Here is a 20,034-nt window from a genome sequence, read left to right on the forward strand (position 1 = left end):
CCAGCAGACCATACATTACTATGGAAAATTAACGTACAGGTGAAGTTGAAAATTATATCAGTGAAGTGGTTTCCATTTTTTGAAATTTACAAAATATGCCCTTGTGAAACAAAATTTCAAAGCGACAGTTTTTTAGTGGAAAACTAGAAGAACATGTTCATGCTAAATTTATTTTGTTTCACGGAGGCAGTTTTCTGAAATTCGGGGATACCCCTCCATTTTAACGCTAAAAATCATATAAATCGCTTATTGCCTGATTTGAACTCAAATTATTTTAGCTAATTTTTGTCAATACATGTCTTTTAAACTTATTTTCAAAAATGTTTGAATCAAGACATAATTTCCAATTGGTTTTATCATGTATTTCAATAACTTAAGTTTATCAATCTTTCGTGCAACACCTTTAGGGAAATTAACGTGAGACATGCAACACCGTCTTTGACCTGCATTTATGATTAAGAAACAAATGTCTTTTAGAAAAGTAACCGAGACAGTTGCCGCATTTTTGGAGGGGAGGTAACCGCGTGGCATTGGAAGTCTTGGTTAGTGTCAGATACTTCTTAATAGACATAGGAATTGTGTCCATGGAGTTGAAATCTATTCTGTGACGAAGAATTGTCTCTACACATATCTTAAACAAAGGCATTAAAGTGATTTTGTCAGCGGAATAGTATGGTTTCCAATTGTGAAGAAGATCTGTTTTTCGTTCCTGATCCCAAAGTGCGGAAAATATGGCGTCCACTCCCATTTCACACACATGGGGAGGCGGCGCGAGTACTGGATTTCCTTCCAATTTCAGGTCTTTTAATTTTCTTAGTTCTAAAAGTCCAGTCGGCAAATATTCAATTTGATTATGTTCAAGATCTAAAATTCTGATTGATGTTATTAAGCACACTGATATAGGAACATCCTCAATTTCATTGTTTGAAAGGTCTAGAACTTTCAGGTTTCGTAGCTCCGCCAAGTGACAAGAGACAAATTTTATTTTGTTGTTGCTACAGTTGAGATAACAAAGATTTCTGAACCTCTGTAACGATCCCGGGACGTAGGATAAACTTGTCTGATGAAGGGAAACCTTTTGTATTACATGTGGTTCCGGACATTCTTGACAACATCGCTCAATTTCTGCTATATTTAGCTGTCCTAAGTCCATTTCTTTTCCTTTTATGGTTACTTTGTAATCCGTCTTCCCTCCTGTCCTGTGATTGGGTGGCTGAACAGTATCCGGATTTCTCTTTCTGAGGGAGCTGAGTAATCGGAAACATGGCGTGTCGAGGTCTTCTGAAAGACATGAACTGAAAGTTATTCCAAAGAACCAGACATGTCCTGGCACCAATATCAATTTCCATTATGAACCCCTTGCCGACAGGTCACACCAGCCGTGAGCCCTTTACATTGATCAGGCAAATGGAGTAATCTGTAGTCAGAATCAGTGTATAAAGAACGACCTAACAATTGGCATGAAACACGTCAGACAGCGTTTGACCCAATGATGGGTTGTATTGGCAAACTAGATCGTTATAACGACCATAGAATTTGCGAAATGCAAACTTCAAACAAGAATATTGAAACTCCTGTAACACCAACTTGTCTGTGAGTAGCCTGCGTCGATGTAACAAGAGGTTCATGGGCCACATCGCTCACGTGAGTCACCTTAGCCCATATTTAAAGATTTTCCCTACATATTCGCATGTTAAACTTTGATCCCTATTGTGGCCCCAACCAACCCCCGGGGCCATGATTTTTACAAACTTGAATCTGCACTATGTCAGGAAGCTTTCATACAAATGTAAACTTTTCTGGCCCAGTGCTTCTTGAGAAGATTTTTAAAGACTTTCCCAATATATGTGTATGTAAAACTTTGATCCCCTATTGTGGCCCCACCCTACTCCCGGGGACCGTGATGTTAACAAACTTGAATCTATAGCATGTCAGGAAGTTTTGATGTAAATGTAAACTTTACTGGCCCAGTGGTTTTTGAGAGGATTTTAAAAGATTTTCCCTATACATTTGTATATTGTGGCCCCATCCTACCTCGGGGTACATGGTTTTTAGAAACTTATATATATATATATATTTACATGTAAAAAAAATAATTCCCGTATTGTGGCCCAACCATATCCCCCGGGGGCCATGATTTTAACAAACTTGAATCTGCAGTATTTCAAGAAGCTTTTATGTAAATTTCAGCTTTTCTGATCCAGTGGTTCTTGAGAATATTCTTAAATGACCCCACCCTATTTCCGCATTTTTGTGATTATCCCCCTTTGAAGAGGACGTGGTCCTTCATTTGAAGACACTGTAATCCCCTTCACCCAAGAATAATTTGTACAAAGTTTGGTTGAAATTGGCCCAGTGGTTCTGGAGAAGTCGAAAGTATGAAAAGTTTATAGACCGACGGACGATGGGTGATCAGAAAAGCTCACATGAGCTTTCAGCTCAGGTGAGCTAAAACTGATCATACGCAGAACAAGCACTTGCGTATCGAATCAGCTGAGAGATATAAACACCATATGCAGGTGATAATGGAATATTGCTACATAAATACAAGTATGGGAATATGACGATGGAGAAGTTGAAATCATCCCGTTTGTCATAAAGTTGAGCTGTTAGTTTGCCGTTAGCACATATATTCAATAAAATATCGAAACACGAAGCAGATGTGGAGGACTGTGGTGTATAAAACGTCGTCGATATGTCTAAATGTCGAGTTAAAGGCCACACAAAAAGATTTTTTCTTCTCACGTAGAATCATGTTTATACACATTTACATGCACACAATTTTAGGTTTGACCGAGCTCTATTACGGTCTAGGCCTGCTTTAGTCCGTCGACATCTATATTGCGATGATATCTGAACATTTTCAACTTTCTCTTAGATACTACGTTCTGAGCCAATTTTTTCAGCTTCCTCTAGGGTATTACTAAGCCAATTTTTTTTAACCTCCTCTCAGATTTTACTAAACCAATTCCTACAACTCCCTCTGAGATACTGAGTAATTTTTTTAAATAAAATTTAGTGTATAGTACCTAGGTGTGTTGATAACAAAATATTTTGATTTCTTGGTCCCTTGTCTTTGTGAGCTGGGGGACAGAACCATTGACATACATGTAAAATTATGCACCCTCTACTAGTCATAACAGAAGAGGATGCCTCTATCATTGTGAATTTCATAACCGACCCCAGGGCCATGCGTTCTAGGGGTTCCATGGCACCATACTGAAAATCCATTAATAGAAATATTCTTTACTCCTGGACATGAAAATGCGCGTATTCTATTTCAATGTTTGAGATCCATTTTCCATGCAAAAATAAGTAATACCACACACGTCATGTGAATTCATGAACAATTTTTGCTTTGTACATAATGCATTTGATGTTATGATTGATTGATTGTGTGCTTGTTTTTGCTGTTTTCCGCCACACTCAACAATTTTTCAGTTATCTGGTGGCGCCCACTTATGAGAAATTATACATATGCATCGATGTAGTATCAGTCATTACAGGTATGTCTTACGAAATAAATGTCGAGTTTGAAAATACACGAGGGCATGCACTGCGACGCTTTACGCCAGCATACTTCACGATGCGCGTTGAAAAGTAGGCCGGCGTGAAGCTTTGCAGTTCATACCCTCATGTATTTTCAAAACTGACATCAATTTTTTATATTTACATTTCTACTTTCATTTATGTCGGAATTTCCTCCGAATAAAACAGTCGGACTATATTTATAAAGATCCATGCGCATATTGCCAACATTCATGAATAAATGACCATCATTTATATTGGAAAATTGCAAATGCATGTATTAATTTTATTCACTACATTTCATAAATGACTGTCCTACTTTTCTCTACACTATAATGCTTCGTTATGACATCATATGACACATCCGAAACAATTAAATCAACTAGAGATAATAATTCCTATATACAAAGAGCAAAAGAGAAAGTAAGATAACAAAACTTTCCAGAAAATAAAACCAATGTTATTGAAGCTCTTGAAAATGAACTTTTAACTGTTAATCAGATATCTTTGGATTTCATTGTTGTTGAGAAAGATGATGTTCTAATCGGAAGTGTCAAAGACGTTCTTGACATTTGAAACAAAGCTATTTTTTCTCAAAATCAGAAATATTTGATTTTTTAAAAACCATGGTTCACAACAGATTGCAAAATAGCCACATAGAATTTTAGAAAAGCAAAATATTTATCCAACAATTTGGTGGTGTAAAATGTTAAACAAGATTTGTATGAAAAAGAAAGACTGTACAAACAAAAGATTTAAAAGCTGGACAAAGTGGTCATAGGGGAGATATGAAAAAAGAAATTGCAATATTTACGATACAACCCAAAAAGAATACATGTATTGCAAAATTTTAAACTCTGGATGTACCAACAAGTGTTGTAATGTTGATTTAACTGAATTTTATAATTTTTATAGAGGATATTGTAACAAAGAACTAATCGATGACCGCGATCTTGTTTTATTTGAAGAACGTGAAAACACTATCAAACGTAGAATTAAACGAGAGTGTTAATCAACCAATGACGCTTAATGAAGTAACAAAGTGTATAACATCTTTGAAAAATAATACATGTAAGTCACGTGGTTATGACAGAATTGTTAATGAATACATAAATCCACTAAAAACATTCTGTGAATTTGTTACGTAATATTGTTCAACATAATTTTTGATTCAGGGATCATACCTTCTCAATGGACATTTGGTAACATTATTTTAATGACAAGAGGCCCGTGGGCCACATCGCTCACGTGTGTCACCTTGGCCCATATCTAAAGATTTTTCATATATATTCGCATGTAAAACTTTGGTCCCTATTGTGGCCCCAACCTACCTCCGAGTGCCATGATTTTTACAAACTTGAATCTGCATTATGTCAGGAAGTTTTCAATGTACATGTAAATGTAAACTTCTTTGGCCGAATGGTTCTTGAGAAGAAGATTTTTTAAAGATTTTCTTTATATATTACTACATGTATGTAAAACTTTTATCCTCTATTGTGGCCCAATCCTACTCTTGGAGGCCATGATTTTAACAAACATGAATCTGCACTATGTAAGGAAGCTTTCATGTAAATGTAAACTTTTCTGGCCTATTGATTCTTCAGAAGATTTTTAATGATTTTCCTTATATATTTGTGTGTAAAACTTTGATCCTCTATTGTTGCCCCACCCTACCCCTGGGGGCCATGATTTTTACAAAATTTAATCTGCACGAGGTGAAGAAGCTTTCATACAAATGTAAACTTCTTTGACCAAATGCTTCTTGAGAAGAAGATTTTTAAAGATGTTTTTTCTATATACATTAGTATGTAAAACTTTTATCCCTTATTGTGGCCCCATCCTCCCGGGGGCCTTCGGCTCAAGTGAGCTAAAAACAAAGAGGATAGTACAGATCCCACAAACCATACACCTAAAACTTTGATAAGTTATAATTAGGTAAAGTTTTTACATCAATTTTGAACAATAGGCTAAATCAGTATGCAAATACGACTCGACTCATTCTAGAAAATCAATCTGGATTTAGAAAAACATATTTTGCCTTGGATCATATATCACATATTTACCTTATACACGTTGATTGAAATGTCAAATATTACAGAAGTTGTATTGCGCTTTTGTTGATTTCTAAAAGTCGTTTGACTCTGTCTGGCATCTAGGACTTTGGAACAAAATATCACTGAGTAGCATACATGTAGATGGTAAATATTTCAAATGATTTATATTCTGACCCATTGCCTTGTAGGATGTGGGTCAGATAAGGGAACAATTAATTCCCATATCTGTTTGCGATATATTTAAATTAACGTTATGTTCTGACGTTAGAAACATTGCCAAAGAGACTTTGCTTTTAAATGATCTTGAAGACTATGTATTCTAATAAAGTAAAAGGTTTATTATTTATTTTTATTACATGTAAATTAGAAAAATAGTTTGATCTGTACCTTAAAAAGTTGCTTGTTTTACTATTATGTTGATGATACAATTATATTCTTCGAAACACTTGTAGACTTACATGTACAATACCAACTTGAAGTATTTAACTATTAACAAAACTAAGGTTGTTTTCTGGAAAACGACCAACAAATACGGAAGACCAGTTTTCTTTAAGTGGTGATTGTTTAGAAATTGCGGTGAAATTTTTGAAAACGTAGACAATTTTAAAAATCGTATGTGCTATTTTGTTATGGTTCATTTAGTGCATACATTAAAGACTTATTTAACAAAAAAACTATGTATGATTTTATCGGAAAACTTAGAAAACATAACCTTGGTATAGATTGCACTATGGATAAAATTGTGAAGCCTATTTTATTTTTTTTGTATTGATGTGAAATACGTGGTTACAACCAATCTCCATTAATTGAAAAATTACATTTAAAATTCTGTAAACATATTTTACATTTAAAATCATCTACACCATTTATGATTCTGGTGAACTAGTAATATACACTATAGCAATTAAATATAAAGCTACGAATAATAAACCTTGGATGCAAAACCTATATTTCAGAGGATGAAAAATTATCATCGAAGTTGTTTTATGCTATAAGGCACTATTAACAATCCATGGCTTAATTAACAATCAATCAATCAAATCTACAGAGAATGAGTGTGGACTTTCTTAAATTTGCAAACAGGCAATCGGTGACTATAACATGGATGAAGAAAGTAGTATTTATTTTAGAATTGTGACAGTCATGGTTTAGTGATATGAATAATTCTTTAGAAGGTTTTCGTAACCTTTCATTATCTTTACCTTTCATTAATCATAGAATATATAATACATCATTGTTCATATAGAAAAATAATATATTTATCGCCTCATAATTGCCCTAAAAGTGCCTGAAATATTTTTATAGATTTCGAACCTGTAATATAAGCTATCTGATCAAGTTGGAAGATGGTAAAATGTTGCAAGAGAAAACAGAATTTGTGAATTGTGTTCGAAAAATGAAATTGGTGATGAGTTTCACTACTTATTTAATTGTGACGTTGCACTTATTCTACTATAAAAAATTACCTATATTCCAAAGTATTACTACTTATACCAAATAGTGTACAAGTTTGAACAACTTTTAAATGCAAAAATACAACAACATTGAACATAGGCCTAAATTTTGCAGCCCTTCACTGGCAATGGTGACGTCTCCATATGAGTGAAATATTCTCGAGAGGGACGTTAAACAACATAAAATCATTCAATCAATCTTCTGATGTGCTCTGTTTATGAAAGGAATCACACTGTTTAAGATTGTTGGGTATGTGAGGTGACTCAGGTGAGGAATACAATGCCTCGGAAGACGTGGTCATCACGTTTTCTGTTGTGGTTAATCACATCATATACCAAACAACAGGCCCAAGGGACACATCGCTCACCTGAGTTACCTTGGCCCATATCTGAAGACTTTCCATATATATTTGCATGTAAAACTTTGTTCCCCCATTCTGGCCCCAATCTACCCAAGGGGGCCATGATTTGAACAAACTTGAATCTTCACTATGTCAGGAAACTTTCATGTAAATCTCAGCTCTTCTGCCTCATTGGCTCTTGAGAAGATTTTTAAAGGTTTTCCCTATATATTTCTATGTAAATCTTTGACCCCCTATTGTGGCCCCAATCTACCCCCGGAGCCTTGATTTGAACAAACGTGAATCTGCACTATGTCAGGAAACTTTCATATAAATGTCAGCTCTTCTGGCTCAATGGTTCTTGAGAAGATGATTTTTAAAGATTTGTCATATATATTTCTATGTAAAACTTTGATCCCCTATTGTGGCCCCAACCTACCCCCGGGGGCCATGATTTGAACAATCTTGCATATGCACTATGTCAGGAAGCTTTCCTGAAGATTTCAGCTCATCTGACCCAATGGCTCTTAAGAAGAAGATTTTTAAATGACCCCATCCTATTTTTGCATTTTTGTGATTATCTCCCCTTTGAAGGGGGCATGGCCTTTCATTTGAACACAAATGAAAGCCCTTTACCCAAGGATGCTTTTGGCCAAGTTTGGTCATAATTGGCCCAGTGGTTCTTGAGAAGAAGATGAAAATGTGAAAAGTTTACAACGATGCGGACCACAGACAAATTTTGATCAGAAAAGCTCACTTGAGCCTTCGGCTCAGGTGAGCTAAAAACTAGACAGTGATTCCTTATAGGCCTATTTATATTTGAAATAAAAATGAAAATATAAAATCAACATATAAAAAATACTGACTAATAGAAATTGAAATACACATTGCATTCCATGATAATTTTCATATTCTCCACCCATGTGGCCCGCTTTGATTTTGCAGGAACTGAGAAATTTACACCCAGGTGAAAGTTGTGGGGGAAATGTTATCACAGATAAAACAGTTGGAATTGTAAATATATAGTGTTAAACGCACTAGTATATTATGTAAATATTAGTAAAAGATTTTGTAATACATTTATGATTCGATTGTACCACCATACTTTCATTCACCATTCGGGTGTGGAAACCACCCTAAATGAACAAATATTGTATCACACAGTTCATTCACACTAACAGGTTCAAATATTTTAGAAAATGGTACAAATTTATTCTATAATTCTTATCTCTAAACTTTCTGTTCCTTTCTTCAGAAGAACCCCAGATTTGTTTCTTCTTCCGATAAGAACATAGGGTATAGATTGTCCCCGCCCCCTCTGCGACTAAATATAAACTAAAGAGTTTAAAATGTCACAATCTCTTCTCTGTGAGAGTAGACAGGATATAAATTAACAAATGGATTAATTCTTTAAACCCTAATTACACTGTAATAAACTTTCCATAAGGCTTAGCCTACGCATTTTCTTCACTGACTTCCGGAATCCCGCTTTCATTACATAAATAAAGAAACCTATTTAGGATATCATCATGACTTAGTACAGAAATTATATGAATCGTGAAGGTTTAAACTTGCATAGATTCCAAACCTGACAGATGGGCCTAGTACATATATATATAATAACAATAATTACCCGAGTCCGACGACATAGTTGTCAAGGTATTGTTTGTGTATGGTGCGCTGATAGGAACAATATTACAGCCGCGTCTTATAAACTGGGTGTACAAGAATTATATAGGTTTTTATGACAATTTTTTCTTCTTAAAGCTCAATTGGATTTAGTTCAGTAATGACTGGTATATCGGGGCCACTACATGTCTAATCATGTGTTCATGCAAAAGAATGAATTGATTATTCAAAATTTTCAGACGTGAACGAACATGTATGTGGATGTATTCATTCCTTTTGATTTTTGCGACATCCACACGTGATATCTTTTGCTGAGAGAAACCAAGATAAGAGATGCGAGATCCCCGGTTCGAACCCCTGTTTGTTTCGCTTCATGCTCTCAGAAAAGGTTGACAAAACTACATTGAAAACGCTCTATCAACGTTAGGCCCGTGATCAGAGAGACGCAGTTAAGTGATGGGTTCGCATCCCACCACAAAGATCGTGTGTAACAAGCGTGAATCGTACACACTCTCTAAATGCCGAACATACACCCGGGAGCCTTCGTTTTATATAACTTCTTGATTTTCATCACATTTATGGTATTTGCGGTACATTTCTACCGTTGACCTCTTTCCTAGTCTTAGATTTATAGAGTATAAGGATAAAAATCTCTTTCAGTTCTGAGATTCGCAGAAATCACAGGAATTCGAACCCCATTCAAAACTCCTGACCATGGGCCAAGCTGCCCACTTGTTGAATGCAAGGTGAAGATAACGAACAGTGATCTGTTGAAGGAGTTCAACTACTCGCCAAAATCGAGACACGCGGTCTGTTGTGTTGGCCTTAGAGATTCGGCAGCACCAGATCCGGATCTAACAATTGTGTGCGGGAGAACGTTGTAACTGTTAAGAGTGTTCAACAAGGATTATTGTTAAGTCCCCTGATCTTAGATCATGTCTTTTATATATATTTGCTTAATTTTCCATGTTTATTTTCAAATGTTTGCTGACTGCTTTTTAAGATAATTTTATTGTTCTCAAAACCTTCTAAAGAAATGTGAAATAGAGTAGATGTATGAAAAGATGTTAATACAAAGACTTGAGCAAAAATTTAAAGCTGATGAATGTTAAAGGTTTTAAAATATGTGGTATCCAAAGTTTGTGATATTGGGAATTTCTAGATAAGTAAATTGGGAATTTTGTCCCCCCCCCCCCCCCCCCCAATTGGGAAAGGTCCGTTTATCGGACCCAATTGAAAGAGATTGACGGCCCTGAAAATAGACCGCTGACATCGTAATTTACAGTCTGAAACATTGTATAAGATAACTAAAATGTTCACTTCCGGTATTAAATCGAAAATACAGATCATGGCAGTGCGCGTGTTGAAGAGCTACGACGATTCTAGAACAAGTCTACGACAATTCCTGATGTCTCACATGTTGCAAATATTACCGTAAAAAATTGTTTTGTTTTTATTTTAGTTGAAATCATTTGCCGATAGATTGGTAGAAAATTCCCAATTTGTTCGATTTTGATGCTATTTTTCCCAATTGAATGGGTACCGGTACCAGTACCAGAGGTAGTGTGCCCGTTTTGAGGGTAAAAAGTGTCTGAAATCATTAAATACTGGTGTTATTACTGAAATGTATAAGATGGAGTACTTTTCATTGGATTAAATATGTGGTGACAAAATGACAGCCAATGCCCCTTTAAGCAATGTAAACATTAAAAAAATGGGGAGGGGGGATGAAAAAAACCCACATAAAATTTGAACACCGTGTCCATGTCCCTTTAAGACATTGGTAGCTATAAAAGTATACACACCAGTATTCAATCAAACCATGCAATTATCGTGAATAAGACGAGCATTGCAGCCCATGAGCCACATATTTGTTGTCGACAGTTACTATATTCAGGTGTAAAGCCAGTACTCGTGGTAAGTTTCTACTTTTGGAGAAGGCTTATATAGGCTGCAAGCCTGCTGCCCAATCCATTTATGTTTCATACATAATAAAATATTGTTTAAATTAAATTAAGTTTCTACTTACTGTACATTTACAGTTTCTTAAAGGAATGTACACACAAAGACAGTCCTTTATGTATACTATTAAGGAAATGTTCGGGTTCTTCTTAATTACTTATACGTAATGGAGCCGAGGCCCCGAAGAGGCTGAGGTCCATTGTTTTAAAGGGATCTCCAGAGAGATACGAGGATATCGACCTACTTTAAAATCCACCCAATTTAAATTTAACAAATCTTTTGCAGGCTTCATTCCATAAAATTTAAAAGATAGGATTAAATATCATAATTATATATGGTACTATTATAGAGTTTTGACATATAAAACATCTATTGTTTGAAGCACTACAGGCTGTAACTGGCGGTTATTTTAACAAACCTTGACTCATATTACAAAGATACTTCTTTAATGAATTATAAAGATACCATGCATATAATACTTGCATACAGTTTTGACATACAAAACATCTATTATTTAATTTTTTCAATGGCTGTCATCGGATTTAGTGGCTTCAAGTTTTCAAGTTAAAAGAAAATTGTCCTATGTTCTCTGCGAAGTACTCCGTGAGTTGACTTTTCGACATGAACACCGAGTCATTCGGCATGTACACCGAGATATTCGACATGTACGCTGAGTTATTCGGCATGTACACAGAGGCATTCGGCATGTACACCGATTCATTTGTCATGTACACCGAGGCATTCTGCATGCATGATCCGTGCGGATCCAGTGGGGTACACGGGAATTTTAGAACTCCACCTGTTACACAACAACAGTTGAGATTAGTTATTATTTATGTATAATTAAGGTGTAAATATTAAAACTTGAAATTCACACAGGGTAAACATTCCTCTCGGAAAACCATATTATAGATCCGCATAGTGGTTCATGATAGTTTGCAACTGAGAATTTCGACACAATCAAACCAGTGAAATGACGGTTTAGTGGTTTAATTAAGGTAGTTTGTCAATGGGATATTGAATGGAATGACAGTGAAGTGGTTTATGGTAGTTTGTCACTGAGATATTGAATGGAATGGTATCAGATATGTCAGTCTAAATGTTTGTTTCAATAGAAACATAGAAACCAATCTTGGAAATTTGGTAAAGATTACAATTATTTACTCTTCACTTCACGCAGACAAAATCAATTACACACATTATTTATGTGCTTATTATATTTAAGCAATGAAAGCGCTATAGATAAAAGTTTGAGTATTGGATTTTATTTTTTGACTTTATTCTACCCCGATACCAAGAAAAAAGAATTTATTGAATATATATATATATATATATATATATATATATATATATATATAACTTGACGAATTTATCTCGATCTTGAATACGAGGGCAAGAAAAGCCTTGGCCGGTACATAACAATAAAATATATTAAACTTTTAAGGTGCTTACATGTACTTTGAACTGAAGTGTGTCAATGGGGTTTTTAAAATACACATGTACATGTAAATATTTCTATTTCAGGATCCAATTTCATTCCTCAGCAATTTTCCTTCAGCATTTATAAATTTAAATAGCGTGTAGGTGTTGACCACTGTTTGACCGCGACATGCTGAGGGCAGTACAGGGTCGCCCGGATGTGGTTGCGGTCCGTACTAAGCAGGTACTTGTGATCCTTCAGGTAACTCCAATTCTTATCGAGGGAGACCATTGAGAACGAACCGTTCGGTCATTCACCCCATACTCTGTCTCAAGTATAGAACAGACAGCGACCAGATTCACTCCTCTTGGTCTGGGCTATTGATTTGTATCGGCCTTGGAGTCCTCTGAGCTGATGAAATGTTTTGTTTTTACACCAGCTGGATCAGGGTATGACATAAGAAGCAATATCTACACATCGATACACGAAATGAAACTAGTCGTTCAGCTTTGTTTTCTTTTTTCTTTTAAGGTAAGTTTTGAATTTTAATTTTTCGAATATAGAAAGATTATATAGATTAATATTTCCAATAATTTGATAATTCATGATTATTGATATTAAATATTCACCGCAGTCAGTGCATTTTAATGTAGGTTATTTTTCAAAAACCTTTAAAAAAAAAGTAACCACTAAAACGCACGCTAATTATCAGAGGAATAATGAAATCGACATCTAAATTTTGTTATAATGAAATCGACATCTAAATTTTGTTGCCTATAATATATAAAAAAAAATTTCAATGATTTAAAAGAAAACAAAATTGAACAAAACACGCCCAACAAAAAATCTATTTATAGATTATTTTTACCAGTTGACAACTTGTTGTGCATGACAAAAAATAATTTGTTCCATAAAACTTTATTTCGTAATATGTTATAAGAACAATGGTCCCTTATGATAGATGATTATGAAATAACAACTTTATAAAAACAAAGACTTCTTATAATAGAAAGTATATAAAATACACAATAAAACAATTAGCCTTTATATATGCTTTTCAAAATATCTACCAGAGGTGCTTGGAACGAATTGTAGCATGAAACATGCAAAGCAATGTTTAATTAATCACAGTCCATTAATTAAAGTAATTTCAGGAAGATTGCGAGTGGGTGTAATAGGAGGAGTAGCCAATTTTTGTAATAGCATGGATTCACAAATATATGATTTATTCCTAATCATTATATTTGGGAACTTTTATTTTATGTGAAGTTGAAATGTCAATGCTACATATACATAAATGATCGAGAAATGAAGTAAAATGAAACCACATTGCTTTATTAATGTTGATTGATTGATTGTATATTGTTTAACGTCCCTTTCGAGAACTTTTCACTCATATGGAGACGCTGTTGCATGTACCATTGCCGATGAAGGGCTGCAAAATGTAGGCCTATATTCGGCGCTTACGGTCTTTGAACATTGAGGGATCTTTATTGTGCCACACCTGCTGTGACACGGAGCCTCGGTTTTTGCGGTCTCATCCGAAGGACCGCCCCATTTAGTCGCCTCTTACGACAAGTAAGGGGTACTGAGGACCTATTCTAACTGGGATCCCCACATTACTTTAATGTTGAAGAATCGGTCAATATAAATATTGAGTAAGCAAGAAAGTTAATTTTTGATAAACCACAGCCTTTTGTGGACATAATCAAAAGTGCATGTAAGCCACTGAGTCTCTACCTTTCGTTTTCGCTCTCACAATGCAATCACTCACAATGCTAAGCGGAAGAAATGATAGAAATTTTCGGAGGGATCGAACATGGTGGTCTCTAAACTTTGTTTTAAAAGATACCGGGTATGTTAAGAATTGCGATTTCTCAATGTCTTTCTTCCTTCAACATTAAGTGTATTTTTGATAATTGATTTCAGTAGCTGCTGTTCTCGTCCCGTTTAAACCATGCATTATAAACAAAAACTTTGATATTTTTTAAATCAATGTTGGTACATGTGTACAGAGAAACACTGCTATCATGTTGCGTATGCTGTTTTTATAAGTGTACAGGGAAACGCTGATAGCATGCTCCGTGTGCTGTTTTTATATGTGTACAGGGAAACACAAATATCATGCTCCGTATGCTGCAGGCGACGTAAAGTGTATACAAACCTATCTGTTCTATAAATTACTACACTACCCATACTACACTTGTTATAGTGTGCAATAAACAATGTGTGCTTACCCCGAAACAAAGACTTATGTATTTACTCCGAAACAAAGATTTATGTACTTACCCCAAAACAAACATTTATGTACTTACCCGAAACAAACATTTATGTACTTACCCGAAACAAACATTTAATGTATTTACCCCGAAACAAAGATTTATGTACCTACCCCTAAATACAGAATTGTGTACTTACTCCTAATGTATGTACTTACTCTCGATAAAGAATGACTGTACATGTGCGTACTACAAACTAAATCTATCTACACTTTCTCAATATAAAACGCTACGGTCTCTCTCTATGTTACCCTCGCTACGTACGTGTTGGAGTATCAGCGACGGAACTGTTGTCTGTCCGTGCAGTCGCTAATCGACGGTACCATTGTGACGTCAAATTCGCCGCTCACTGACTCTCCTCTTTTATGCCAACCATTAACTGATCGTATTGTTTTACTTTAGCGTGGTCAATAAGCGACCATATATTTTTTTTCCTATAAGTGTCGCGCTAACACATTCTGCGGTGACTTGTCCGCTAACACATTCTGCAGTGACTTGTCCGCTAACACATTCTGCAGTGACTTGTCCGCTAACACATTCTGCGGTGACTTGTCCGCTAACACATTCTGCAGTGACTTGTCCGCTAACACATTCTGCGGTGACTTGTCTTGATACCAAAATTCATTCAAAGTTTTGTGTACATGGAATTTCCTTTAAAATGACATTGACCTGAACATACAATACACACAATCGTCATATATCAATCCTGAAACGTAAGTATAATCAAACTTTGATGACAAATAACCGCCACGGTGGTCTAGAGGTTAAAGCGTCCGCCCCGCATGCGACAGACTCAAGTCGTTAAAACAGGTAGTGACAGTTCCATCACCAAACGCTCGGCATCAGGTGTGAATGTCACGGGTCCTCGGAGATGACCTTAAAAACTGGATGTCCCGTGGCATGCTAAAGAAACTTCACTGATCAATGACCATAAGCGCCGAGCAAGAGAGAGAGAGAGATGTTAAAACAAGATATAATCAATCAATATATTTGAAATACTCTACTGTGACATTGACCTTTAAAATGGGAACCACCATTTTCTGATCTCATTCACTTCCGTTTAAAATTGAAATGAATAATAAAAGATGAAATCCATACTCTACTGAAGCAACTGACTTGAAAGTCACTCGTGTTAAACTACTGTGAGGGATACCAATGTAAGGCAGTCTTTTAGGCGGGTGACACTATACAAGTACACATGTTTGCCTGAATAAGAAAATGCAAACTTTAAAGAATGCAATTTAAAGCACAACGCATTGTGGCATGCCAAACATTGTAATATGTGATGTTAAACATTAATTTTGTTCATTTGTATCATGATAAATATCATTTGTATTGTATATTTCCCAGTTGTATTGTGTAGTATTATGTTTCATTTCCATTTCTTTTCTATACAATATTTTCCATTTGTGTAGTATACATATGCAAATTTATCCGAGAGATTGTTTATTTTGCTTTGTTACAAACGATCTCATTGAAGCCAAAGCAATGGCTATAACCCTTTTCTTAACAATTTCTGTGTTTAGTAAACCAGAAATGATTAAAGAATTAGATATGTTACATAAGAAATATGCTTTGGGTCCAGCTTTGTAGCAAAATTGTCTTTGTTTGTAAGGCTCATTATTACAACTGTATTTTAAACGAACTTGCCATTAATTCCATATTTGGTAATCGTACTTACATGTATACTCCAACTGGCTGTCCTTTCAAAAGATGAAATTCTTCAAAATCATGCTTCAGTTTTGGGCACATTTGATATCCCATTCAATGGAATTTTTTATTTAAACACTATTCAATACATTGATGGGATTAGGCAGCAGGCTTAGTCTATATGAGCTTTTTCCCTAATGATCAAACAGGTGTATCTATGTTAATAAATAAATTACAATTGGATGGCATGGACAGCAATGTGTAAAATATTTTGGTAAATGAATGATGCAGTGTGGCCTGAATAGAGTAAGATCAATATACAATTAAAAACTTAAAAAATGAATAATAAAACGTGAATGAGGTTTAATTTCTACATACAAACTCCCTATTCTCCCTCTGGCGGGCTTCTTGTGCAAGCTGTGTTTTAACTAATGATTTGAAATTTACTTTATTATTAACGGACTTAACTTCAAATGGTAAAGAATTCCAGTCTATAATAGCATGGTAGTGAAAATTGGAACTATTATAAGCCCCCAATGTTCAAGTTCAATGAAGGATTATTGAATAATAGTGCCGTGATGGAAGAAAGCTATTCTAATCTGAGGAATCTTAAAAGGGTAACAATGTATTGATATTTCTAAGACCGTATGAGTGATGATTCGGAGTATAGGGTTCTAAAAGATCTGCAAGATATTAACGAGTAGTCATTCATTATTTTAAGGAATAATACTAGTTTGTGAATTTTTCGTCTAGTACCAAGAAGTTCCCATCCTAGTTCTTCTTATAGACATGGACGAAAAGAATTATATCGCAAGGCAGTCATTATTCTAGCAGCTTCTATACTTGTATGTCTTCTAATAGTTTGGCTTCACATCAGAATATTCTAATAGAAGACGGATGAAAGAAAAATAGACATCTTTGCGATTAACCTTGAATTTTAAAATTCTTATTGAGTTCAGTCTAGAAGATGTTATGTCAGGAATTGTTTGAATATGTACAATCCAAGTTACCTTTCACCTGAATGAAATTTAACACCAAGATGTGTGTGTGTTGTTGATGTGATAATTACAGGACCCTGATTTCCAAATGTTATATCAGGAAATTAGATATTTTTTTTCTTGATAAATTTACATTCACAGTTTTAATAGGGTTAAAGTCCACTTGCCATTGATTTGCCAAGTTTTGTATAAACTGTACGTTACTAATTAACGAGGATGTTTTCCTAGGTACATAAGGTCATTTTCAATAATAGCATATAGAGATGTGTCATCCGCAAACAGCCTTATATCATTAATTAATAGGAATAAGAAAAGACCAATGACAGAGCCTTGGGGCACACCGTTAACTTTTGTTTCAGTAAGGAAAGAGAATCCATCAATAACTACCTTTTGTTTTCTGTCTGCAAGATTCTGCTAAACCTACTGAACAACACTACTAAAGATTCCATGAGCAGAGACTTTGTGTTTAAGACGTGTATGCCACACTCTATCAAAAGCTTTTGAAATGTCGCAGAAAATAAGTCTTACTTCTTTACCTTTATCAAAGTGTGAAACAATTGTATTGTATATATCTACGAGTTGGTTGACAGTTGAGTCACCAGGCTGAAACCCAGCCTGATACTTAAATAAGATGTTTTTATCAATGACAAAATTATGAAGGTGTTTATAGAGAATTTCCCCCCATAACTTTACATATTATACTTGTTATGGATATAGGTCTGTAGTTAGATGCATCTGGGGAATCCCCCATATTCTTATACACTGGAGTTATAGCTAATTTCCAAATATTTGGGATTTTTTTTATATTGAATTATAAGATTGAATAACTTAGCTAGTGGTATTTTAATTGAAGATGTTATTGGTTTTAATATTTTAGGAGAGATGTGATCAGGTCCGGGTGGCTTACTGATCTTCTACTTCTTGTTCCGTGATAGTTAAATCATCTAACTCACAAGTAGTTGATGTATCTAGGGATGGGTCGGGATGGATTGGTGAATAAGAGTTACTGTACCAATACTGGATTCCTATACTTCATAAAACCCCTTACAAACAAAGATTGCAATATGAACAGCTGTGAAGGAGAAACTTCAAACGCATTGTGTCACAACATATGCCAGAAGTGGCGTAAATCAAACGTGGATTCTAAAAATTTCTAAAGAACTTTTAGAAAATTTCGAATTGCAAAATTTCTCTTAAATCAACAACATCAAAACATGACTTCAACACTTTACACGACCATTCCTCACGATGAATTAAAGACTAGACTCTTCGACACCATACACAGTTGCTTCGTCAACAAAATTAGAAAAAGGAAATATTCACATCTACATGTAGTAATCAGTCATCCAAAAATTGTATATTTAAACACCACTCTGCTTCTACACACAACTACTCGGAAGTTGAAATTAAAAAGATGTTGGAATTCCTCATTGACAATATCTTCGTAGTCGTTTAAGATCAGGTCTTCCAACAGTCTGTTGAAATTCCCATGGGAACGAATTGTGCTCCTTTGTTAGCTGATCTGTTTTATATTCTTGTGAGGCAGAATTTATTCAAATGCTTCTACATGAGAGGAAAACATTTAGATATATCGACGACGTTTTATCTATTAACAATAAGTAATTTCATTCATATTTTGATTCGATATATCCCAGTGAACTCGAAGTAAAAGACAACTTATTCCTCCACACCTGCTTCGTACTTAGATATTTGTAAATAGAAGTTAACAGCAAACTAGTAACTCAACTTATGAAAAACGGGATGATTTCAGCTTCTCCATCGTCAACTTTCCACATTTATGTAGCAATATCCCATTACCACCAACATGTGGTGTTTATATGAAAGGCGAAGATAACGAACTGAGTCAATACGCAAGATCTTGTTCTGCGTATGATCAGTTTTTAAATCAAGGCAGGCTACTGACAAACAAGTTGATGTTGCAGAGGTTTCAACAGTCTCGTTTAAAGTCAGCATTTCGCAAATTCCATGGTCGTTATAAAGATCTAGTTTACCCATACAACCTGTCATTGGGTCTAATGCTGTCTGACGTGTCTCATACCAATTGTTAGGCCGTTCTTGGCAAAGTGATTCTGACTACGGATTACTCGGTTTACCTGATTGGGATATATAGTTCACGGTGGGCGTGACCGGTCGACAGGAATTGTTTACTCCTCCTAGGCAGGGGTCCGTGTTTTCACAACTCTCTATTTTGTATTCCTTTTGGGATTTCTGAGATTGATCTCTGTTCGTTATCTTCACATTTTTATTCAAATAGGGTACTTGATTCTAACGATCCGGCGCTCTCGGGTAAAACTGGTGCTGATCAGATTGTGAACTGCGGACACACCCCGTCGGGTGAGTCAATTGAGCCGGGGGGGGGGGGGGGATGAATAGGCGCATGTAAAAGTGTTGGCCTTTTATGGCCAAATAATGTTTATTCGATAGAAAGGCAACATTTTTATTGCTGTACTTTAACCGCGTCACTTGATTCTTAGCGCGTCCAGGGCTTAGTTTGATTCGACCGAATTTTATCAGAATCAAGTATGCTATAAATGTCTCGCTTTTCAACATCGTGTTAACTTGTCCTGCACGAAAATAGGGGACCAGTTTATCTTGTGACTGAGCATCTGGAAAGTCTCGCTCATTTTCAACACGATACAGGTTAAAACATGACCAATGAAATCCTTCATAACAAATAAAAATAAACAATCCCTCGAAT

General features: G+C 35.3%; 2 protein-coding genes across 3 annotated transcripts in view; one reads left to right on the forward strand and one right to left on the reverse strand.

Annotated features, from left to right (window-relative positions):
- Positions 1–340: 340 nt before the first annotated feature.
- Positions 341–9,059, reverse strand: LOC125652515 (probable serine/threonine-protein kinase DDB_G0278509). The gene is made up of 2 exons (XM_048881779.2): positions 9,011–9,059; positions 341–1,281 (listed from the first exon to the last, which is right to left on the reverse strand). Exons 1-2 carry the CDS (start codon positions 9,024–9,026, stop codon positions 413–415), a joined length of 885 nt encoding a protein of 294 aa, XP_048737736.2. The 5' UTR covers positions 9,027–9,059; the 3' UTR covers positions 341–412.
- Positions 9,060–12,797: 3,738 nt separating this feature from the next.
- LOC125650853 (sulfotransferase 1E1-like) overlaps positions 12,798–20,034 on the forward strand; it is a 34,495-nt gene continuing 27,258 nt past the window's right edge. The window contains exons 1-2 of one of the 2 annotated variants that reach the window (XM_056167098.1): positions 12,798–12,919; positions 19,591–19,670. The gene's annotated coding sequence lies outside the window, so the exon portion shown is untranslated. The remainder of the gene's footprint in view (positions 12,920–19,590; positions 19,671–20,034) is intronic. The other variant, XM_048879406.2, reaches the window with a different exon arrangement.

Source organism: Ostrea edulis, chromosome 5 (genome assembly GCF_947568905.1).
Source record: "Ostrea edulis chromosome 5, xbOstEdul1.1, whole genome shotgun sequence".
Lineage (NCBI taxonomy): Eukaryota > Metazoa > Mollusca > Bivalvia > Ostreida > Ostreidae > Ostrea > Ostrea edulis.